Here is a 25204-nt window from a genome sequence, read left to right on the forward strand (position 1 = left end):
AACAACAATGATCTGCATTACTCAGCGTCCAACTGGAGTTGTGGCGGCCAGCATGTTCTTCGTTTTGTTCTTTTACTCTTCTCTCGTTAAAAGTGGGTAAAGTGCTTAGGTTCAGATGGTGGTCAAAATCGAGATAATAACAGCACACTCCACGGTGTTTACTCGGTTTCGGCCCGCAGTGCCTAAGAAAGGCTTTCCGCGAAAATGATGCCAAAAACGCCAAATGCGTTTCGGAGCAAGTATTTGCAGATATATCTCCAAAGTCTCATCATTCCTACTTAGCGGATATGCGCTGAACACTGGCCGTATTCAAATCCGCAATGCAGCAACGTCAAGTTGATATTCCGGGATTGATATTATTTGTGGCCCGCCTGCGTCGTTGCTCAGCTAACGCCACGTAATCGACGAGCCTGACGTGGTGCAATCTTACCAAGGGCGTCGAGATGTTGTGGCGTTCACCGGAACGCACAAGTCAAGGTCCTCCCGCTCCTCCGGCCGAGTTTGGATTTGCTAATCACAGGTCAAACAATCGTATTCTGCTATGCGTCACAAGCTTTCAGGTTGGCGGGGTTAAAATTTGTTGACGAAATTGCGAAGGTCATGTTGGGCCAGAAATTGGGTTTTCGTTCTTAAACAACAGCCAATAGAATTTATCTCGAGAGCGCGCCCAGGTCGGATATCAGTTGCCGGCTTCCCACCCCTTCCCAATTTTCGGTTGCTTCTGCCTTGACTTGTTAGTCTCATAAGCGGCTGAGAGCATTAACTGCCACAATTGGTAGGGAGAAGGAGAAAACAGAAAGCCAGGAAGGTTAACCAGATGGGACGTCCGGTTGCCTACCCTGCGCTGGGGAAATGGGATGAGGGATTGAAAGAAAGGATGCGGCAAACGCAAAGAGAGAGAGAGAGAGAGAGAGAGAGAGAGTTCACGCGCAGCGTATTCGTCGCATGGTGTCTGTAAGCGCCTTCTCAGGTCCGATGGTCTTAGAAAAGTCGTTAGAGCACGCGCTGCTTCCCGGGTTGACACCGTGAACCCAGGATACTTGTCTCTGCAAAGGGTCGACCGTCCAGTCCAGGGCTTTCTCTGTCACCTCCCTATGTTGCAATACGTGCTAAAGGAATACACGGCCTACACACACGTGTTTGTTTATGCGCGCGTTTCTTGCGGCGCCTTTCGTGGCGCCCACGTGCCCGTCGTGTCCAGGATCGAGACGCGGCCTGCGGACACCGTGAACGTGGAGCGAGCGGCCGAGGAGGCGACTCGCGCCCTCGACCTGCTGCTGAGCAACCAATTCGGGGAGGCGCTCAAGCGCATGAAGCCCAAGTGAGTGCATTCTAACAAAAAGTGTTTTTTATCTCATTGCAGTGTAATGGGACGCGAAACGAACTGAAGTGTATAGCACCAGGAGAGGAACAGGACAGGAAAGAACGCGTATATACTGTCCCGTTGCTGTCCCGCTACGGCCTTAACTTCAAAGTTTGTGCTACAACGTAAGACACCGTAATGAGTATGAACCAGCTAGCCCGGTAATGAGTAGTAATAAGGGGGTATTTCACTTATTTACCATAGCGTTAGCGTCATGCCGTTAAAGGAGTACACTGACGCGACGTTCTCTATCAGCATGACTAGCTGTTTCCGGTGCGAATGCGAATAGAATTCTTTGCAGGCCTATGCTGCGATCAGCTAGACGCCAAACCTTCACTTCGTGAGATTTCTTAGCTGCTTGTGGCTTTCAGCGAAACGCATTTGACTCATTCTATGTATATGCGCTGTTCATATCGCGTGTTGACAAGATGTTTACTTTATCTAGCGATAGTCTATGTTAAAAAGAAAAGACAAAAAAAAGCTCAGTTTTCTTGAACAGGAGGAAAAATTTAAGCAAAATAATCTTTGTAGTTTCGGCTGAAATAAATTTTCTTTTATAAAAATTTTAAATGTCAGTTTTCTTCTTTGTGTTTGTTTCACATTTATTACCGCAGTAAATTATTGCTTTGCTCGAACGATGCTGGATGTAAGCGTTGCAATATCGCTATTCTTTGTTGTGCGCAGGGCCCACGAAAGCATGTACCATGCACTGGGGCAGTCCACCATCATGTTCATGCAGGCTGTGCTCACCATAGACATGGTACGATTCTCTCCTCCGCCGCTCGCGTAACGCAGTGTAATCTCTTTTTTCTTTTTTTTTTGTGGGGCCATTGGAACAGGACGCAGTAACCGGGAAGCGGATTACGCGAAAATGGTGAACTTGCTATAGTGTCGCGGCACCCGGGACATAATAATAAGTGGGTAAAAGTATCGGCGTGAAAAGTACTATAGCGAGGTTCTTCTGTAAAGATGGATTGAGTGGAGTTCCGGGGCCGTTATCATGTTGTGGACTCTATTATTATTATTATTATTATTATTATTATTATTATTATTATTATTATTATTATTATTATTATTATTATTATTATTATTATTATTATTTCTTGTTGCGCTGGCACTAGTTATGTCATTATATTCGCAAAACGTTAAAGGAAAGTAATGCCTAAGATATAACATATCCTCTTATGGGGCGTGTTTTCTGGCTTGGAATGTCTCAAGTTAGGCAGGAAACAGCATCGTACAGGGCGCTCTGTAAGAAGACATTTTCTTCTTGTGTCACGCCAGTCAACAACAACAACAACAAAAAAGAGGAAAGCCATATCCGCGTACTAAAATTTGTGCCATGCCGCGCTATATACCACAGCGCCTGTCGTGCAGCTTTTTCTGGGAAAGGCGTCGATATTCAGGTATTCACCCAGGTATACGCAGGTATTCAGCCAAGGAATCTTCGTGTAAAGAAGACGAAACACGGCCAAACGCGGCTTAAATTGACACGTGTAAGCTTAGCGACCACCGCAGGCTCTGAACTAGCACACTCTGCTAAATGTTAGCACCCCTTGGGGTGTATTTTTTTGTCCCCAAAAGAATCGTTGTCATCCACATTGCTTGCCTTTTCTTTAACGGTGCGCGCCCGGTGCTTTCATGTCACGAACGGCATGCGCGTTTATCTTGCGTGACTTAGTATTCTCGACGGAAAAGTAGCGAGCGCAGAGTTTTTTCGAGAAAAGAAACGCAAGCGAGACCAGACGACGACTGTTGTCGTTGTGGGAGGGTGTAAACTGGTTTTCATGAGTTTACACCATTAAGGGTTACGGACTGGATTCCAAGGGAAGGGAAGCGTAGCAGGGGGCCGGCAGAAAGTTAGGTGGGCGGATGAGATTGAGAAGTTTGCAGCGACAGCACGGCCACAATTCGCACGTGACCGGGGTAGGTGGAGAAGTATGGGAGAGGCCTCTGCCCTGCAGTGGGCGTAGCCAGGCTGATGATGATGATGATGACGTCACAAGTGTACCGCATGTGGTGATTCGGCGATTCGCGCGTGCGTGCTTTTGCAGAGCGACATCAAGAGTGCGCAGGAAGCGATACGGCAGGGCGTCGAAGTGTGCAACCGGATGCGCCGCAGAACCTCGGCCGTGGCGCGGATGCTGCTCCGGCCGGACTACAACACCTACACCATGCGTGAGTCCGGGTATCTCTCTCCGCGTCCCCCTGTAAGGTGGCTCGCTATAATGTTCATTGAACTGGGCCGAAATACGTCTCGGGTGTGTACGCGGAACAAACTGGTGCGTCTTTAAGATATTCACTGCGTACAAGTTCAAACTTTTCCTTATCCACTTTCGTGAAGTCGCTCGCTTTTATTTTTTGTACCCATTTCGCCCTGAATGCAGCAGAGAGAGAGATAGAGAGAGAAAGAGAGAGAGAGCCGCTCATATCTCTTCAAAAAGACTGAAAAAGAAACGCTAAATCAGTTCCGACCTCAGCGCCGGCACGTCAGTGTGACGTCATGAATTTCAAAGTACTGCTTCGTATGTTTGGTTGTTGTGTCGCAGTAAATGTACTCGAGACTTGCGAAGTTCAGTCTTTAGTTCCTCTTGAATACAATGTAGTTTATCTTTACCGACGAACGAAATTAATAAAAAAAGTAACTAGGCCCGCGTGGATGCCGCTAAAATCCGTGACGTCACGGTGCCCTTGTGAGCGAGGGAGGAGTTATGACTGTGTACATTAAGATGGGCAGAAAGCAGGATGGGCAATTACCGACAGTCTTCACGCTCGTGTTGACAGTCGAAAACTGTGCCACAACGAGGCTTGGAGGAGATTCCCAGATGTAAACATTGTCACGTCACTGTTACTTGGGTACATTTTGCCGGTGTCTTCGAACAGCAGCGTTCGACGCACGCACGAGGAATTGGTCTGGAATCAAAGCGACGTTTCAAATTAAGCGTTCGTTGCTCCTCGGTTGACGTGTGAGCGTTGGTGAACCGCAGCTGCCCCTATATAACGGAAAGTTACATTCGCAGCACAAAGACGCAGTTTGGTTCGCGTTACACTGCTCTGCATCGCACTGTTCTGAATCGCCTGCCGCGACTCGGCCTTGCAGAGGAAATCCACGCGGAACTGTGCTACGCCGAGTGCCTTCTGGAGAACGCCATCCTGACCTTCGTCGAAGATCAGAGCCTGGTGACCTTCATCAAGGGAGGACTCAAGATCCGGTCTTGTTACCAGTCTTACAAGTGAGATCCCGACTTCAGGTTGTTTTGAAAGCATTCGCAATGTGTACTGAGCCTTACCTGACTGGGTGCTAATTCATTCATTCATTCCCTGGACAAAACAAAGGTAGTGTTAGTACTCGTACATACTAACTGCTGCCATAGTATTTTCTCCACCGGAATGGTGGTCGGAAACAGACGCATGTTCAATGTGGCGATCGGTGTTCGAGCGGTGATCGAAGGGTGCTATACGAGCCATTATAAGCGCGGAGAAATAAGTGCACGCCGCAGGGCGCGACTGCGGTGTCACTTACGATAAGGTTAAACACGGAATCTTCTGTCCTCGCATGCAGTCCTTTTCTTCTGGCGATTCGCCAACGATAAGAGAAGCGAATTAGGTTTAACAGATGTTCTCATTTTTCACGGCATTGAAATATTGAAGGAACAGTGGCACAGGCCTTCGAAAACAAGCCGCGTTCTCGCGACTCATTTATGCGGAAAAAGCGGCAACCCGCATGTGTTGGCGCTTGCGCTATAGTTGGGCTTCGCCGCATAAGGTGTGATAGTGCGGAAAAGCACGCTTGCAGTTTCGTGGCAGGCGGCGCCGATGGGCGTTTCGTTTCCGGCCGTTGGCTTTTATGTGCGGCCATTTTTCATGTACGGCAAGCTTTCCCCCGCAGATTTCGCCTCGCTGAATTTTAAACTTCTTTTGTGTTTGTGTATCTGTTGTACTCTTTAACATCTTCCTTTGGTGCCCAGTGACCGCGTTATGCGCACTTCTCTTTCAGCATCGCTATCATGACTCGAAAATGTCGAGTTCGGACCGGCGGAAATATCTGCCATGCAAAGTGCCTCTGTAACATAACTGTGCAGAAGAGCGATATTATATTCATCGCGTATAATGTGGCCATGCCTTGGTACTATAACGAAGGATGCAGTGTCGCGGAGTTGCGAGAAAGGATTTTTTGAGCGTGCACCGATATTACAGTGGTGTGCTGAAGCACTAAAGGCGCCATCGCTTACTCGACTCGGATAAAAAATTGCATTAAGGGGCATTAGTCGCATCACTGGCCCTTGATTGAAAAAAAAGAAGGCTGGTGAAGGCTTGCGCCATTTATTATACGAGCAACTTGCGTTGTAGCCACAACGCTCTACTCAAACTGTTTCCTAAGTGCAGTAAATGTTCATGACATGTGTTCACTTATTAAATTGTGTTATCCGTTTATATTGCTTTACCGTGTTCTGCGAGAGAATTCAGTTCGCAACTACAGAAACACAATTATTGTGTGTGTCGTGTGGCATGTAGCTGTCTTGTCACGTGACTGTATTCATGTCATGCTGCACGCTACATTGTGTGAATGAGCGATTGATTGTACGATGTCGCTGGCTTGTTGGAGTCAGAAGTTCTCACTGTGCAGGCTACGCGCAGAGGCTTTTCGCATGCCTATCGTAGGCATTGACGCGGTTCCCTATTGTTTGCAGGGAATGTATGCAAATGCTGGCAACAAGGAACTGGGAGAGTTCGAAGGAAAAGGAACACTTTGAGAGTGGTGTCCACTTGGGCGTTGGTGCATTTAACCTGGTGAGTGTGCCATTTCTCTAGCCTGTTGTTGTGGTAATTGATTTGATGCTAACATGGCAACATGTTGGCTAATCTGCTTGTCATCGTTCTGTTGCAGCTGATCTCTCAACTTCCATCGCGGATCTTGAAGCTCCTGGAATTCATAGGATTCTCCGGAAACAAGGTGGGGCTTCAACAAGTGCAGGCGTACAGTGATATTAGTATTTTATCTTCCTTTCAGGTATTAATAAAAAGACACAGAAATAGTAGCTATTCAGGCAGAAAGCTCTTATTGGCATTTACGTTTTTGCGCGCGCACTATCATGTGTGAGGGCACATGCAATGTTTACAGGGTATTTTGTATTGTACTATAAGCGTTCAGTGGCTACTTCCTACATAAGATTACAATTCTGTAATTCATCCTTATTATGCATTACTTCCTGCATAATATTATCTGATTGATCCGAAATTAGTTGGTCTTCATACTCATTTGCGTACTTTTAATGGAGGCTGAGCAATGGAAGCAACAGTGTTGTCCCAAATTTCTGAAGGTGCAACTGACTGTTGGGGATGTTAAATTGCAGGTGCTGGGATTGCGAGAACTAGAAGAAGGCTGCATGATGCAAGACTACCTCCGTGGGCCTCTGTGCAGTATTGTGCTTGTGGCATATCACACGTTTGTCCTCTACATCCTGGGTAAGCGGCACACCATGTATTTGTGCATATAAGGCCATTCTGCTAAGCAATTCTACATTCTGAAACACCAGCTGCGGAAATAAATAATTGTGTTTCTTGCTTACAAAGGGTTTCCTGAGCCAAACCTTTATCTGTGTTTGAAGGCTTTGCATTTTGGCAAGTACAACAGGACCCTGGTGACCTGCTCCCAGCCGTTGTATACATATTTCCGACTGCTGTGTTGCATTTTTTTCTGTGCTGGTGCAAAGACCATATATGCTTCTTTCCTTGGTGATATGCTTTTTTATCTTTTACAGAAGCTTTTCTCTGTAGACAAATGAAAGATGTATAGAAGGTGCTCTGCTATGCAGTCGAACCTGAATAGCCAAAATGGCTGTAACAAATTATTGGACATAACTAAGTAATTCTAAAATGTTTCTCGCCAACATCAGCCTGTAACAAAATATACATTTAGCAAATATTGGATATTTATTTATTGTACCTTCAAGACCCAAAGGCATTACAGAAGGGAGTGGAATGAAATACAAAACATGTACAGACGACAGGTTATAATGATGAAAAAATAAAAAAAATGCAGATTAACTAAAGTATTCTTCAATAGTAGTTCTAAACGCAGATGTATCGGTTATGTTAACAATTGAGGCCAGCAGATGATTCCATTCATTGGTAGTTTTAGGAATAAATGAATGAAAAAATAGGTTCATGCGACAATGCTATTTTCGTGCCGGGTGCTATTTCATTTGATGAGGTTCAATTTGTTGACCTGCTTGATTTGAGACATGTGAACGTCACATTCTATTTCCATTTGCCAAGCGCAATGCATATTTTGCACTTGATCATGTGGGTTGCATTTAAGCACTGCTGAAAGCAATTTTTTCTTTATGAATGCATTTTGTCTTACAACCAAGACTTACTTTTTACTTATTATTTTCTTTAGGACTTGGTGACGGAGATCTAGAACTTTCGGAAAGGCTAGTGAAAGGCCTTTTAAGTAAATATCCAAAGGTAAGCTGAAAACAGCTCATTTTTGTTCAGCTGGTGCAGATCTCTCAGTAATGCCATGAAATTTCACTCTTGGGTAAACTTTCAGTTGTCATGCAGCGCTGTTGCACTAATTATTTCTTTGGGTCTTTCTTATATTTTCAGGGTGTGCTCAGTTTGTTTTTCAATGCAAGGATGCATCAGGTCAAGGGTCAGATAGAAAATGTAAGTTATTTACTTTTTATTGACACCGGGTGCCTCAGCGAAGACTTTAAATGACCCCGAGAAATTTCAAGGGTGAATGATTAAAAATAATGGAGTTCAAATAATGAGCCTTTTCTTCGCAGCAGCGGGTTGTTTTCTCTGGAAAAGAATAGTTGTTCAGCAATCACTGATTAATCTGTTAAGTACACAACACCTCACAGCACACATATAATACACATATACGCACCAAGAATTATGCCTTATGGGCAAGCCTTTATCGCAATAAAAAAAAAGTACACAATATATGCTGATTGTATTTTTTATCTCAGTAGTTTACTAAAATTATTGCAAAACCTAAATGGAAGTTGGTCACTGCTCAGGGCATACTCATTTACAAAGAATCCCTACATTGGGACCCACTTTTGAGATATCTCTCACTGAACTTGTGGCAAGCGCAACTGGTGTTTTATGTATCATTTTTCTGCAAAACCTTTTTGAAATCCCACCCAATCCCTGTACTTTCACAACTTCCAAATAACCCCTTGTTTTGTCTCAACACTGCAAAAGCGTTAATTGGACGTTTGCCACATGTCAAACCACCACCCAACCCTCAGCGCCTATCCAGACGTTAAGGCAGCATGGACATCGACTGTTGAAGGGTCCGACAAAGGGCGCTCACCCGACCGTTACCTGGAAGCCTGAGCAAAGGATGAAAAGGAGGGGGACAATGACGACGAACTTGCCACAGATTCAAAACCAGTGTCTTCGGAGGCGGAGTTACTGTGGGTCGTTGCGAACATGGGCATGGTATTGCAATGGAGTCAATGATTATGATTTTCTGCTGGACAGTCTTTAGATTCCCTAGTCAACTCGCCTAGGGAAGATGACAGGATCAAAAGCGGAGACTTTTTGAGAGTGGGGACAGAGGGTCCTGATGTGAACTTGGACATTTAACTTGCTCTTGCGTGGAGTGGGCTTCCGTACTGGAGCCGTGTAACTAAGCCAATAAACCCCTTTTCTTCATTTTCTACAACCTGACATAGCAGTCGATGGGTTTCCATGCCCTGGATGCCACCACCCTAACCCGCGATACCCCGTACCCTCTCTCCAGTAGTTGACTATAGGAAGCACTTATCTCAATCAGCTGTACCTGATGACATTAATTGAAAAGGCGGGTATTCTGTAAGTGTCCACATTGTGGACTGTCCATTTTGGCCACCGCTATTTGGCTGGAGCTGAACCAGTGAGAAGGAAATTGGCTGTCGGTGCCTGTTTCCTTCTCACTGGCACACAGGTCCAGCCAGTAGCCAATGAGCCCTTCAGCAGCAGCCGAAATGGGCATGTCCACTAGGTGGACATATACACAATACCCCCCCCCCCCTCCTTGAGGCCTGCTATCATGCTGCTGATGGAACCTTAGACTGACGGCTGTCAAAAAGCACTACACCCAGTATTTAAAAAAATGAGGTGTTTTCTTTTTAAATTTTGAGTGGCAAAGCCACATGGAATGCCATTATGGTTTGGGACAGATAACGGGGGACAACATCTTTGAAGTGTTATTTCCAGGACTGTTACAAGGCCCCTAAAGCCCCTAGTACATAGAAGATCAATTACTAAAGTTCAGCTAACTAATGAATTTAATTGCCTGTATCTCATTATTTCTGATATCTTCTGGCACAGATGATGTTTTGCCAAGAAATTAACGTTATTGTCACTACTGGACAACCTTTGAAATTTCTTGGGATCTACATACAAACCCATACCTCTTAGAATGTGTCATGCATTGCTTATGAGGATGTAAAGTGTTTGCTGACTAAGTTATGTTAGGGTTCTTGTTGCAACATTAGCACTGTATTTAGGAAATGTGCAAAAATACAGACTGATCACAGAAAGGCTTGGAATATTTGCTTTAGCGGATATGCTTTCTGTGAACAGCTGATATTAACATAATTTAAACTGCTCTCTCTTTTTCAGGGAATAAACCAGTATTATGAAGCAATTGAGGCACAGAATGAGTGGATTCCTTTCCATTATATTTGCTACTGGGAACTACTTTGGTGCCATTGGTAAGTGCTTGCAGCTCCCTTCCCCATCTCTTTACACTACAGGCAGCTTAATTTTTCACGAGAATCTTAATTTTCGTTAATGACCTTTGATATTTGATAAACTGCACCGGCTCACAAGTCGTGCTGCCACAGAAATGAAATTGGTCATATCAACCATCTCTCGAAATTTACTGCCCATGAATTGTTCTGGAACTTCAACACTGAATGAAATTATGAAAAATTGAGCTTATGAAGAAGTCCTTTACAGGGTTTGTTCCAAAGAAATATATGCATGAAGAAGCATGCAAGAAAGTTATAACCATGCCCTTTTGGTGCTTTTCAGCGTGTTGTATTTGCGTTCCTCTTAATGTTCCTCCTAGAACATGTACTTCAAAGAAAAGTCATGTCAATTCATGGACGTAATTACAAATTGTATGGTAATCTGCACACAGCATGGCAAAATGAAGTAGGCTGGGGTTCTTGATTTCGGGAAGGGTACGTGTCGCATTTTGCATGACATGGTGGATATGGTGTACCAGCGGTTATGGTTACCTTAATGGTGCCTTTTGAAATGAAAATATAAACAGCTTTAGATGTGACTGGGACCGAGCCATTGAGACTGCCGACATCCTGCGCAAGGGCTGCCGGTGGTCAAAGGCCACCTATGTCTACATCCAGGCTTCCTGCCTGTATGCTAAGTACAGGGATGGCAGCACCGAGTTCATGGAAGAGATTGTTAACCTCCTCAGGTAAGTTGTTGCCAAATCTGGGCTGAATACCACAAGTAAACTTACTGGGAATGAAAACATGACCTCATAGAGGGCATGTGCATTCATGTGTTCTTGTGTTACACACCAGGTGCGCATTTTTTAGAACATACGTAATTTTTAGAAATCACCTGTGGCAAATAATGCACTTCTAGTCCTTGAGGTGGATGTCTTGAAGAGGTGGACATGCACTAGAAATCGGAACATATAATCAACTAATTAACAAATGTGTAATAGCTAACATTTAACTAATTAATTTGTGGCACATATTGCAACTTATGAATGGCAGCCAGTAAGTGTGCAAGGCATATACACTAGGAAGGAATGCTGAGGATGGCACTGGTTTCAATACATGTGCTGCCAGACCTCTGGTAAAAATGCACTGTTGTCCTACTTACCTTTTTAACAAAGTGCCGTTTCGTTGCAACTAATGCTATGAATTTCTTCAAGCTAGTGTCAACCTGGTAATTTGTTGTGAGTGTATCCGCTTTGGTTTATAAATTGCAATATGTGTAATAAAAAAATTAAACAAAAACTGTGTGTAATTTTGTTAATTAGTTGATTATGCATTTTGATTTTTTTGTGCGAGTAACGTCTGCTTCTTTATGTAATCATACTAAAGGTCTAGAATTGTGCTATCTGCAACAAACAATTGTTTAAAATTCTGTGCTACACAAGCACGCACACACACCAGGCATGTGTACTATGCAGTTGTCTTTTCAAGCCCTTCACATCATCTTCTACTTTAGAGGACAGTCTGAAAGCAGGACTGCAATTCGGGCATGCAGTTGCACACATCAAGGCAGAGTAAAATTAGAAAGTGGTTGGCATATGACTTAGGGTGGAGACATTTAACGAGAATTGACAGACTTGACACCCATTACTTCAACCTTGGTTAACTAGACTCCTTGCTCAATCTGAATGCACTGAAACAGTCGGTGAGATCATACACTGCTGTGGAAGGAAAACTAGTTTCGAATTCGAATGCAAAAGGATGCAACTTTGGGTAATTTGAACCCCACAGGCACCCCCTCGTGCATGCAGCAATTATTAAAGCCTCAAAAATGCAACAAGTTCCGCAGGTGGTGCTACTGCTTTTGTATCTTTTGAGGGTTTTGTGAGTACTGAAGACAGTGTTGAGGTTTTGGGCCACTCGCTGATTTCGACACTGTGAGCAACGTGACAGTCCAATGCTGAGGTAGCGTTTAGACTTGTCGGTGCTTTCCACCATATGTTGGTTGAGCTGAGCTTCAAGAGAAAGAAGCAGGTACATTACAGGCTACTTCAATCCATAAAAAAGTTTTAATTAATTAATTTTGCTGCCATTTGTTATTTTGAGCTTTTGGATAATCGACCAAGTCTTGAGGTCACGCAAGAGTTAGATTTATGGGAGTCGACTGCATTCAATGGTAGCGGTCATCTGTACATCATCCAGCTTTCATTGTGGTTATTTTTTAGTGTAAGATAAAGCATTCGGAACACTGACATTGTTTTCTTTTTCTTTCTGCAGGCAAGTTCCTGGGCTCAAGCAGAAAATTGCTGGCAAATCCATTCCCATCGAGAAATTTGTAGTGAAAAAGTCTCAAAAGTTCTTCGACAATGGCCAGCGGCTCACTCTGCCTGTTGTGGTAAGTTAACACTTAAGGAATGTTCTACGCAGCAGGTTATGCGCTAGAGGAAAATTAACATTAGTGTACATGTGTAAATGTTGCTGGCAAATAGCTGCATATAACGACTATATGCTTATAACGAATATCGGATATAACGAAGGTGTTTTATTGGTATGCGCGACTTTGTTACTGTGAGGTTTGACTGTAATGACTTAGCAACATGTGCTGTCTAGCTGTCCACCACAATCTCCTCCTCCACCCACATCCTGTGTTCCTTCTGCATTCATCACATGCTCTCTCCCCTAATTCTTCACTAAATGCTGGCATGAATCTGTGCACCACAATGTGTACAAGGCACAAAGTAAAAGCGAGAAGCGTGCAAGACGGAAAGGTGCCCATCAGCACAATGCCAATATAATGCATTGCGCGTAATTCAAGTGTATTCCTTGCTCACCATCTGCAGCTGAAAAAAAAAAAAGGTGCAGTGCACTTATTGCTGCGCGTAATTAGAAGCATAAAATTTTTTTCTTGCATTAGATTGCTTGATTCCCATGAAAATACCAGCATTTACATTCTGCGCCTAGGCTTTGAAAAGCACTAAATTATGATGGCATAGGCATTTCATTTCGTCATGCCTCAGATAATTCGGCTGAGGCTGATATAGGGACAACCCAACTTTGACCTAATGCTTTACATCTGGTGTTTTAGTTACAACTGCTAATTGTATTCAGTGACGATTGTGGTGCAGTGATCGTGTGAGGTAAAAAAGACGTTTTCAAGCAAACAAACGAGAGAGTCATGTTTGCTTTTCAGGAAATTATGTACATGTGGAACAGCTTCCCCATGATTGGGCGCAATGAGAAGCTTCTGCTCCAGATCTTAGGACTCGTTGAAAATGCTCTGCCCGAGGTCTCCAGGGAAAAAGGTCAGGCCACAAAGCATAGCTCTCATGCATGCTAGTTGGAAGTGCTGCATGAGAGTTAGACGTTCATCCGCTGTACTTTGCAGAAATGGATGAAAGGTACGTCGACGACTACTGCCTCGCAATGCTGCTGAAGGGCGTCTGCATGCGTTATATGGGCCACCCGCTGCAATCTGAGGAATGCTTCCTGGAAGTTTTCAAATAGTAAGTATGACTTTTGGGCGGCCGTCAATCAGGTGCTTATTGCTCTGACCTCAATATAACGAACATGGATATAACGAATTATTTAATATGACAAAGAAAATCTAAAATATGCTCACCGACGTCAGTGTGCAACAAATATATGCATATAACAGATGTTACATATAAAGGAGCTATTTTGCATAATGAGGAATGCAGTGCAGCCTTATAACACCACTAACAGTTATATTATTGTAAGCTGTTACAACCGGTAATTGTTATAAATCATGACTACTGGTTATTGCAGTGGGTGTCAGCTCCAGCATAACATGTTGAAGGTATTTAAAATGAACATTGATATGCTGGTGCATGTCATAGTAATTAGATTTTTAAAATTCTTTGTCATAGCGTATGTGAATTGCACTATATTCAGTATACCACTAGCAAGCTTCACTGCACGCAAATTGTGTCTTATTATATTTGCCTCGAATTTTCAGGTATGGTTTTCTTTGCCAAGAAGCTTCACAAACAGAAATTGTAGACTATGTGCTCGAATTCCTTGTGCCTAACATAATTATATATATGGTGGTGGGGTAGCTTTGCTTAGCGTTACAGGCAATATAATATTTTAGGACAAAGACACAGCTAGTTAGGTATTGCTGAACTTGGCATTCAATGCTCATGTGATTACAGCAAGTGCCAAAGTTGTGGTATGTCATTTGGCCTACTTCCTTGGCATGAAGAGGACCAGCGCATAAAAATTTTCTTGTTGAAAATTCAGCTGAATGGCAGCCCTCATCCATGCTGGAATCTGCAAGAGGAATGGCTTCACGAATGTCAACACCACATCCGCCCCAACTGTGAGACCCAGTCATGAGATGCACATGTGTACCATGGACTTGTTATGGACTTGTCTGTGGACTTGTTCAAATGCAAGATGCATCCGGGGGCTTTTTCTTAGGACTGGTCTCTGACGTGAATGGTCTACTGACTACAGCACGTGGGTTCAAGGGAATTCACATTACAGGGCCCTAGTTAAGTTGCTTCATGATAATAGTTGTTCTCTGCTATGACCTTGAAAGGAAGCTTTAGCTCAATCCCACTTCGATGCCGCGTATTAAAATACATATAAAATGCAGAAACGTTTTTCTGAGATAAGCCCTTCACCGATTTTAATGCAGGGAGAGGCCTTTGTCCTGCAGTGGACGTAAAATATGATGATGATGATGATTTTAATGAAATTTATTGCATTTGAAAGAGCTAAATTCTAGTGACTGCTGGAAGCAGAATTTTGATTTAGGGCCTGGATATTTTTACAATTGCTGAAAATTTGTAAATTTGAAAACAAAATAGAAGCACGAAGTTTACAAATTATAAGTCTGCACCAAGAAGAGGTATTGCATTTATCTAAACGGCATCCATTAGAACATCTAAAGCAAACAAGTTTCATATATCAATTTACAGGGTGCGCCATAGATAATAATATTTCTGTTGACAGCAAAGGAAAGCTCAATAAATATTTGGAGGGCATTCACCTAATATAAATGCAATGCAATGCAAAACATTTGTTTAGATGTCTCCTCTCCTGGCCTTGATCACGGCCTTTAAACATTCCGGGCATGCTTCAATCACAGCCTGTGCGGTATCGACAGGGGAACTTTTCTCAAAGCTTGCTCCAGCTATGATTTCAGGGCCGCATGTTGGTGTGCTCATGGGTGCGGGCCTCCTTTTCAAGAACAGCTGGCACACAGAAGTCCATTGGGTTTGGGTCAGGGTAGTTTGCCACCTGCTCTGCAGCCAGAATGAAGACAGGCAAAAGAGCATGATACCATTGATGTGGTGTTGGTTTGCTCTTCTTGTTTTGCTGAGGTGCCATCCTGCTGCAAAGCCCAAGACTACTCGTTGGAGTGTCAAAATGGGACTGGGACCAGAGCAAGCGAATGAGGCTCTAGAATATCTTTCAAGTATGTGTCAGTATTGACATTCGCACCTTTCGTCACAAAAACAAGAGAGAACACGTCCGTAGGTGGTTACCCGATCTCAAACCATCCATGCCACATGGGAGTTTTGAAAAGCTGTCTAACTGGCTGCATGCCTGACATCGGAGCAAGCACAGGACAGTTTCGAGTGTTGTGACAGGCCTCTACCATGAAAATGTTGTCATCTGTAAAGACGATTGCCAAGAGTTCTCCATTTGTGGCCTGTGCCAACAGCAGCCAGCAGTTTTCTCACCTCCCCTTTCATTGCAATTCTGTCAGTCCATGTCTTCTCTGCAACTTGTAGGGGAGCATCTTGAGGTTCCTTTCACGGCTCCTCTCGTCGCCAACATATTTAGCTCCAAGGCCAGCCTTCTGATGTTCTCAGTGGCTGGTATTGGATTCTCTTTCTCACAATTTTATTAAGGTGAGAAGTGACCATGAGACAGGGCGGCCACTGCAGGTTAAATCCCTAAGTGTGCCATGTTTGAGAGCCCAGCGGACAACCTTACAGGCTAATGTTCAGTACTGCAGTAGAGGTTAATGTTTAGAATTTCGGCTGCCTCAGAAGGAGAGTGTCCAGCCTCACTCAATGACGAGATTGCACTTCGATGTGATCTAATACCCATGTCACACGGGTGTTTGGAAGGCCTTCCAACCGATAGTCAGTTGACTCAAAGGTCAAGTTTGAGCTGCTACACGGGCGGTTTCGAAGGCCGCCGAGTCAATAGTCTATCGAGTCAACGGAGCACCCTACAACTCTATCGAAATCTCGATGGCCTTTGAGCAACGGAAGCGGAAACAGCGCGAACATGCTTTCTCGTTCACAGTGTGCTCGTACTCACGGTTGGAAAGAACAAATCAAACCAAATGCTCTAAACATACTATATATGAGTGTTATTTATTATTCAATAAAGTGCTTTTGCCACTTGACATGTGCGAACACACACCAAAACAGCAGCCGCATCGAGCGGCGCAAACGTTGCCGCAGTTTTGCTACTCAACAACTTAAAAACTAAACATATATGTATGGCAATGTATAAACAAATTTTTTAATGTATAAACAAACATAAATGAAATTATAGTGCTTTTAAATGGTTTTAATGCTGTTTAACTTTTCGTAACATGAAAATGAAAATGAAGATCCGCAGCGCCACACAATTTTGCGAGAAGCGCCTGAACCACTCAATGGCCTTTCAAAAGTGCCGTGTAGCAGCGCGACCACTCCTTTGAGTCGATAGAGTTGTGGCGTTTCAAAGGTGGTTGACTGGAAGGCCTTCCAAATGTGCCCGTGTGACACAGGTATTAGGCATGCCACTCTCCCCACAAAAATAAACAAAGCTCCATGAAACATGGTCAGAACAAAGAAGATAGACTGAAGAAATACTTGAATAAGTGACTTGCAAAAAATGTTTTAAAAATTAAAGTACAATTATCAAAAAGTGTGTGGATGTTACAAGGGTTTTGCAAAAGTCCTACTGACATAGTAGTGGTCTATTTGAGAGCCATTTATAACACATAAACCTTTCCTCCTTGAGATGTACTATTAGATGAAATTTACATAACTGCGATATTATTTTTCATTGCTGTATTACGGAGTTGTAAATGTGATAGCTCCATTTTCAAAAAAATTTGTGATTTTCAACAATTTTTATAAAGATATTGTACAGCGTAAATAAAGGATCCACTTGCTATGGTCACAAGAGTCTCACTTCTTTTAAGTGAAACAAATTTGGGGTAGTCATTGCCGAGAAAAACAATTTCTGATTTCCCATGTATTTATGTGGGTCCCCCCAAGCTAAAGCTTCCTATTAAGGAACTGTTTTTTTTTTCGCTAGAAGACGCGGACTAAGGGGGATACAGGGCAGACGAAGTGCTAACTACAACTAATTTATTTCAAAACAGAACATGCACTAATATACAAGACACAGTGTGATATGCGCACTTTCAATGCACACTGTCCTCCAGGTAAGGAATTTATTTTTTGGAAAGCCAGAGGAAGGCATGCTTATACAATTGTCACCTGTGTTATCACCATGGCTTCGATAATTTCCCTAGTGCATTTTTCCTCAGCCCGGCCTACTATTGAACATGCGGTGAAATTCGTCTTGCAAAGGCAATCGTTGCAGTGAATGGCAAGGTGACCATTGTTTTTTATTTGAACTTTTACTTGTGCTCTTTGATACTTCCATTAAGGCACTGCCCTGTTTGACCAACACAACTTCTACCACAGGAGAGTAAGATCTGATAGATCACAGCCTGTTTGCATTGGACATATTTATATTTGTTTTGTAGTGGATCCTCAGGGCTTCTTTTTTCAGTGATCTGTCATCATGCACAAGGGTGAAAGCTTCCTGGGTGCCGAAAACAGCACTTTTACTCCGGCTCATTGTGACAGCCATTGTGTGACAGCCGATGAATATAGGGCAGATGATAGTTGTTTTGCCCTATATTCATCAACTGTTCCACAAATTGAAAAGGGTTGGGCAACGAGCTGGAGTAAAAGTGCTGTTTTCTGTGCCCATGAAACTTTCACCCCAAGACAAGATGACAAATCTTTGCAAAGAGATGTGGGTAAGAGAAAGTGGGCGCACGTTTGATTCGATGGCGTGTTAGGATAGGGCAAACAATGACAAATTAATCAGCAGTGTCCTTTTTTCTGCTTCTCGTTTAAATCAAACCGTCAGATAATTCGATCAATTTCATCAGTCCCATCAGAGTCGAATTAACGAAAATTGACTACATTGCGTGGCATCCCCTGTGCCGACCTGTACTTCCCCGACTGGCTCAGACATTCCCGGACTTTGTGATCACAAAGGATACACACCTGCGCATCCTGTGCTGTTATGATCTATCCATATAGCATTGTCCTTCACTAGGACAGAAGTGGTGCCACTTTTTTAAGTTAAAAGTGATTATTGTGTAGCAATCAAACAAGAAAGGTGGGCTTGCTGGCTACGAGTATCGTGGAGTGTGATTCTTTGGCACTGAATTCAGACGGTAAGAAACGATGTGCTTCGTATGGTGCAACACTAGAGTTTTACCAATCTGCTGCAGCAAGTGCTTTATTTTATTTTATTTTTTGCCCGACAGGCAGGTGCCTCAGCCGCCGAATGGGTGGAACATGCAGTCACATAACCGTGTTAAAAAGAAAAAGAGCTAATATTGTTCTGTTTACTATAGTTGTATGCAGTGATGATGCTCTGTATTCCTTGCAGCGCACTATTAGACCACGTTACAAAACTATTGTGTGGTTGGCATGACTGATGTGCCTTCAACTTCCTACTTGCAGTCAGGACCAGATCCTGGAGGACACGTACCTGCTGCCTTTTGCTGCTGCTGAGCTGGGCTTCCTCTTTATGCAGCAGCAGCAGTATACTAAGGCCAAGGAATGGCTGGACCAGGCCAGGTAAAGAGCTGTCTTTTTTAGGTGGCATTCACCTTCAGTTTTATTCAACTTAATTTTTTTTTGGTGAAGAGGCTTAGCAAGTTTGTAATCTTGAAAGATGTGTGCAGTACAAGAAAATTTCCAAGCAGGTAGAGGCCCATGAAGTGTATGGTTAATTTTCCCTTCATCCTTTATTCTTGCCTCTATTCACGAATTCGGAGGGCCATAGACCTTTCTAAAACACTGTGCATGATTTTTTTTTCTGGCACTTATCTTTATTTGAAGAAGCATGGTACAAAGAAAACTAACCAGCTTTTCCTTTTTCTGTCTTCTGTGTAGGAACAACTACCGTGACTACTTGCTCGAGTCTCTGGTACATTTCCGGATTCACTCGGCACTCAAGTCGCTCCGCACCGGAGGCCACCTGTCGCCCCGATCTGACCCGACAACGCCGTCGCCCACAAACTCTCCGTTTCCTTCGCCCTTGAACACGCCAACGCACGGCGTAATGGTCAACGGCTTTCCTTTCCTGAGCACCAGCCCGGGTATCACAAAGAAAGTGATGCACCCGCCCATTCCGAACGCTGGCGAGGAAGGCATCGTGGGTGCCGACTGAGTCTCCGATCATTCCCGAGGGAGAAACAACATCCCCAAGCACATGCGACTGCGCACCAAGATCCCGCATTTTTGGCCAGTCAAGAGCTTGTTGCAAAGGCACCTTTGTTTTTATCTTATTCTTTCTTCAGCTTGATGGGCTCGTGCAAGATCCAGCTCAAAGGTTGAGCCTCGAGACAAAGGCAAAGAGTGTGATGGCTAACTGGTCGTCGCGGATACAAACTTGGGTCACCGCAATCATTCCGGCTCTGTGATCAGAGTGTTGGCACTCGTGTTATTCTTCTTCTGTCATTGTTCACACGTTACGCATACGCTTGCGTGCCCCCCCCCCCCCCCCTTCCGTTCGCGTCAGCGCTGCTATTGTGGGACAGCAGGCAAACTGTTGTGCCTGGCAAGCGTGCACACTTTTAGAGTCGTACTTTCGTTTTTGTGTGATGGCCATTGCTTTTCACTGGCACCAAGAGTTGGCGCATGCAACTAGCTGCGAGAAGTGTAGAATGCATGCTCCCTGTAGTGAGAAAAAAAAAAAAGCAAAGGAAATGTCTTGAGGTAGTTGTGTTCAGTGGCCATTCTCCGTGAACAAATGCTCTCATGCTGTCTCGTCTTGGGACTAACATTTATTAAAAGTGTCAGCTCAGCTAGGCTACTAGTACTGCTGGCTTTAGCCACACTGGTAATAGGCTGCAGACTGTTACACTAGCCAGCTGTTGATTCATGTATTATAACACTTATGTGGCACCTTAAAGCTTTGTTCTTGCAGTGTCGCAGCACTCGTTGGCATCGTAATGTCAGACAAAACGTTCAGTAAGGGTTCGTTTGGGCTCAAAGCTGTAGTGAACCGAAGTAGGAAGAATAAGAGCAAAAAATGAGCATCTTGCATTTTATTCTGGCACTCAAACATGTTACGTGTCAAGGGTGTTTTTTTTTTCTTCCTGCGAGAGGTACCTCAGTTTTGTGCATTATCACTTCCCTGTGCCCCAAGCAATCCTAGCTTTGCGTGTGCCTGTCACAAACAATGCAATTTGACAAATGTTCATTAGATCCTTCAAGAAGGCTGTTGCTCTTGCAACTTAGGCACGCACAAATCAGAATGCACACAACACAACTTATGTTCTTTATGCATGCATACTGTCTCATGGTCCCTGTCAATGAGTGAAAAAAAGTAAAGTAGTTCATAGTCTTGCTTATCAATGTTAAACCAAGGCCTAAGTGGATGTTTGTTTTTTCTCACTATTGATGTGTAGCTTGCATCTTCATTATCTTCAGCTGCACTTGAAAATGTGGCTTCAACAAAACTAATTGTTTTTTATGTGCAGTTAAATAAAGCGTACAAAAACTAAAATTTCGGATGGCATGCACAGATCAGCTTCTGGAGGGATCAAGCCAGGGTAAGCATTTTGCTAGACATTCTGCACAACAGCGCACTCTCAAGATTGTTCAAGGCTCTACTTTTTTAAAAATTGGTTTTACGTTAGCACCAGAGATGGGACATGTGACGTAATGCTGTGCTGATGTCAGAATCCATACACTCAAGGAAGTCACTCCACTTAAAATGTGTTTTCTTCTCGCAACTTCATTTGATCAGCGCTTGTACATTTGTGGGCAGACGTTAGCGGACCATAGATTCCTTGGACAGGCTGTATTAACTCGCACTTTAAGCTTGAAAAGTGGATTTCTCGAGTGCAGTGAGAAGGCTCAGCACGCAGACATTGTATTGCACTGGTCAGTTTCAGACAGCAAAGATAGTCTTTCATCCAACCTGTGGTACGCAAACCTTTGTCTCTGACTGTACAGGAGAAAAGCCACTTAATTTACTTTGGAGGGCACGAACCTTGCTGCCAAGGCAGCCAGGAGGTGTTTGTTTCCCCCCCCCCCCCCCCATTTTGTGTACATTCTTGTGATACATTCCGTTGAATATAGATGAGATTTACTGTACGAAAAGAGAGATATATGTGTAGTTCAAGTTTGTCGGCCAGTCTTACAAGCATGCTTATATCTCTAGCCAATAAAACCAGAACTCTAAAGTGTGGTGTTTTTTATTTTGAATGTCATTTCACACAGTTTCATGAAAATGAGCGTTAGAAAAGACCACGAAAATCTAAATTAGTAATAAAATTCGTCCAGCAATTATATTCCTCAACAAGTTATAACAAATACAACCACCTCAATAACTTCTTAACATTGGGAATGCATACAATTCAGCACAATAGCAACAGAGTACATCTTTCACATCATAGTTCGTCTGTCAGTACAGTAATGCCACAAGGCAACATTAGCTTCTCCCAAATGACGAAACATCGAAATCAATACTAGGATAGACACAAGCCGCAATCAGCACGAAACTGTCGTTCCGTTCGCACACACGAGCACACATGCTATCTCATCATAGTCGTACGTCTGTTTGAGGTAAGTGTCCGACAGCTTGATGCCCGAGATGCTCTGGAGCCCCGTCCTGAAAGGCACGGCCTCGAGCTTGATGCGAACAGTGGCTTGAGGCTCCAGCTTGCCGAGGCTCTGCCCCGACATACCTTGCCAGAGCAGCCCTGAAGACGGCAAGTTTTCAAGCACAAGAACCAGGTCCATCGTCCTCTGACACGTGTTCATCACGGAGCAGGCAATCTCAAACGGCTCCTCCAAGTTTACAGTGCTCGGTGCTGACTCGATGGTGAGCTTGATGTCTTCATAGCCGGGGGCTATCCGTTCCAACTGCGACGTCTGCAGACGTCCCTTCTCGCCCATGGCCGACCGCCAGACGATGTCGAGCTTCCCGATGCTGGTGACACCGCTTCGGCGTCTTTCGGGCTGCGTAACCAGGTCGCTTGTTTCGGACGGCGACTGGGGCGAAAGGCTGAACAAGTACTGCCGCGTGTCGTGCGGGTTCAAAAAATTCACGGGACCGAAGACGCTCTGACTGTCTCCGCACATGTTGAGCTGGCACACGCTGAAGTGTGGGGAGGGTTCAAGTGCCACTTTCTCTAGGCATATTGGCGAGGAGGTGATGTTCTGCAACTGCGCTTCGAGGTAGACCTCATCTGACTCTGCATTGTAAAACTTCGTCTTGACATCAAGTGGCTTGTAAACCTGGAACAATATTGCACTCTGGTTAAAACACAGTTGCCTTAGGTGCACCTGTGGATGGGCGAATATATAAGCAAGTTGCAAAGGTGCAGAGCATGGACCTTTGCAATAAAGTTGAAATTAAAATCTCGCCTAGAATGTTTTTCCACATTGTGTCGCAGTCGCCCATGGTATTCCTGCATAGCCTCAAGCTATACACGCTTTCAACGCAAGGTTACCATTTTGTATGAATTTTTTTTTCACTGTGTTTTGTCTTTTGTGAGATGCAATGCATATTCTTGCCTTTCATAAATTACGTCAAGAAAGCATTGTGTAGTGTGGCAGCTTCATTTTGTGGTCTCTGGACAAATGCCATGTGGATACAGTTTTCAACATTGCTGAAGGAACGAGGTAAGTGACCTTTATTCATGGCCACAGTTTATGTTTACAGTTACTTTTAAGAAAGAAGAGGAAGCTCTTTGTTGAAAAAGCAGAGTGTTTATCCAGCGTATTTTCGTCTTCCTGCTACTCTGCAAGGAATGGGACGAGGAAGAAAGAATCTCGCCATGCTGCACCATGAATAATGCTTCCTCAGTTCGATACTGTAGCAGTAACAAACCTAACACATGCCGGAAAAACACTTCTGGAAGTGCAAGGCAGAATTACGGTTGTGTATAATTTAACCTCAATAAAGGAACATGGATATAATGAAGTACATTTTAAAAATTTATCGCCAATATCGGCATGCGACAAATATCTGCTTCTAACGAAGGTAGGCTCATGTACGATGCAACTGCATTGTATTGAGGTTCAACTGTATAAACGTTGTCAAAAGCTTTTTTTGCACGTTCTCTGGAAACATCCATTCATTGTGTTGATAAATGCCAGCTCAATGTTTGTCATCAATAAGGTGCTTTTGCACTGCAACTGAGGACAGCATTCTTGGTGCATGTTTCCACGAGAGCTGCACAGCATTTAAATGGGGCTGTATTTTAAATGACTTTATAAGAGATATAAATTTCAGTGAGTGTTCAACAGATACAACAAAGGGCAGAAGGCCCATCATTCCAATGAGATGTTGCATAACATCGAAGGTATCTCCAAATGTGATTTAGAATAGAGGTCTGGTGCCGCAAACTATGAATGGAACAGACCCAAAGAAACCATACTCCACACTAAAATGATGCACAGCTAACCAGACCTTACATTTATTCAGTGTGTGCCATAATTTGCTATGGACATGCTTATATCTATTCTTAGAAAGCTACTGTTGAATGGTTTCCTTCTGGCACACGGTAGTTAATTGTACAATCTTGGGCTATGAACAGTTCAATTTCAGCTTTGTGGTAATTGATCTTTCCGAATATTGAATTCATCACAGAACATCACAGCCAAGCATTACACTTGTTTTGTCATACCCAACAACTTGCTACAACAGTGTGTTTCACTCGCATTTACACACTGCGACAAAGAACTCGGCCGCAGCAGTATGGTATGTAGTAGCACTAACTTGCAGTGACATTGCTGATTGCAAACTTTTCCGACTCTGAACTCGCAGCATTTACACATCTTCGCCCGCGCTTGTGGTGAGTAGTAGATGGCACAGTCAAGCATGCGCGTACTCTTGTCGTCGCTCTTTTTCGTTGCTGTAACGAAAACAATATTGCGTTTCATGCTACTGGTTTCGTTATGGAACGTACAACAATATTTTAAAGAGAATTTCGTAGTATCGAATAATTCGATGTTCCAACAATCGCTAGCAAAATGTATCGCCCGGTGGCACACGTGGCACTGACGCACACAACAATGGTAGAAACAGTCGCAACATTTCTGACCTGGAACTTGAAGAACTTGCGGAAGTGCAGTTTCTCCCCTGCCTGCGTGGAGTAGTTGACGGTGCAGACAAGAATGTGCGTGTTGATGTCCTTCACCTCGTGATGGATCACCTCGTCGATACTGCGGTTGGGCGCCAGTTCGGCGACCGCGTCGGCACCGTCGGCGCGGCCGGTCAGCAACACCTTCTGCGAGTCTGTCTGCAGCTCGGCCCTTACCGACACGTCGCGCACGGTGGTCTGGCTATCGTTGTGGACGCTCATGTAGCAGGAAAACGTCTCGCCGAGGTAGATGTTGCCAAAGCTCTGGGGAAGCATGAGGAAGCTGCCCGCGCCGAACAGCTCGAGACCCAACGGGGCGCCGAGGTCTTGCTTGAGCTCTTGCATCCACATGCTGCCCGGGATGTCCCGCGAGTCGCACACGACTGGCAACGTCGTGAAGAGAGAAGGCCGCGTCAGACGCATCACCTTTAGCGCGAGCAACTGGTCCCTGTGGTCCATGATCGCGGCGCTCGTCTATGAACATGCACGCGAGACTGATCGAACAGATCGACGCGGAATTTGATCGCTGTCCGCAGCCGGGGCGCCGACGAGCATTACCAACAACACGCCGCCAGCTCGCACACGCCCACCGCCATGTTGTATGTTGTTGCGACAGTGGCGACTTTCAGCGACAGAACGTTAATACATAAAATCTTGATTTCTGAAAATAAACTTTTAATAAATAATGAGTAACCCATAAAGTGCATAAAGTACACACATAAATTAAATAGGTAACGGATAACGGATTGACACGAC

At 44.1% G+C, this 25204-nt stretch overlaps 2 protein-coding genes across 3 annotated transcripts in view; one reads left to right on the forward strand and one right to left on the reverse strand.

The window, feature by feature from the left end:
* LOC126518038 (tetratricopeptide repeat protein 39B-like) overlaps positions 1 to 21541 on the forward strand; it is a 176191-nt gene extending 154650 nt beyond the window's left edge. For both annotated transcript variants that reach the window (XM_055064122.2, XM_050167890.3), the window contains 16 exons: positions 1202 to 1321; positions 2048 to 2123; positions 3418 to 3541; positions 4464 to 4596; positions 6055 to 6154; positions 6252 to 6317; positions 6718 to 6829; positions 7767 to 7834; positions 7976 to 8035; positions 9989 to 10080; positions 10647 to 10808; positions 12337 to 12454; positions 13250 to 13361; positions 13445 to 13562; positions 18807 to 18923; positions 19242 to 21541. In XM_055064122.2, the coding sequence (XP_054920097.1) occupies positions 1202 to 1321; positions 2048 to 2123; positions 3418 to 3541; positions 4464 to 4596; positions 6055 to 6154; positions 6252 to 6317; positions 6718 to 6829; positions 7767 to 7834; positions 7976 to 8035; positions 9989 to 10080; positions 10647 to 10808; positions 12337 to 12454; positions 13250 to 13361; positions 13445 to 13562; positions 18807 to 18923; positions 19242 to 19518 (1855 nt within the window). In that variant the 3' untranslated portion in view covers positions 19519 to 21541. The remainder of the gene's footprint in view (positions 1 to 1201; positions 1322 to 2047; positions 2124 to 3417; positions 3542 to 4463; positions 4597 to 6054; positions 6155 to 6251; positions 6318 to 6717; positions 6830 to 7766; positions 7835 to 7975; positions 8036 to 9988; positions 10081 to 10646; positions 10809 to 12336; positions 12455 to 13249; positions 13362 to 13444; positions 13563 to 18806; positions 18924 to 19241) is intronic.
* LOC126519812 (trafficking protein particle complex subunit 13) lies at positions 21386 to 25068 on the reverse strand. Its single transcript, XM_050169123.3, has 2 exons — positions 24410 to 25068; positions 21386 to 22598 (listed from the first exon to the last, which is right to left on the reverse strand). Exons 1-2 carry the CDS (start codon positions 24905 to 24907, stop codon positions 21849 to 21851), a joined length of 1248 nt encoding a protein of 415 aa, XP_050025080.1. The 5' UTR covers positions 24908 to 25068; the 3' UTR covers positions 21386 to 21848.
* Positions 25069 to 25204: the final 136 nt, after the last annotated feature.

The sequence above is a fragment of the Dermacentor andersoni genome, chromosome 11 (genome assembly GCF_023375885.2).
Source record: "Dermacentor andersoni chromosome 11, qqDerAnde1_hic_scaffold, whole genome shotgun sequence".
NCBI classification, from domain to species: Eukaryota; Metazoa; Arthropoda; class Arachnida; order Ixodida; family Ixodidae; genus Dermacentor; species Dermacentor andersoni.

Bases quoted from the DNA above. Each gene is read 5' to 3' on its own strand.
- LOC126519812 (XM_050169123.3), bottom strand. From the start codon at position 24,907: ATGGACCACAGGGACCAGTTGCTCGCGCTAAAGGTGATGCGTCTGACG. The intron at 22,599-24,409 runs GTCAGAAATGTT...ATATTGTTCCAG, and splicing joins GCAAGTTCTTCAAGTTCCAG to GTTTACAAGCCACTTGATGT.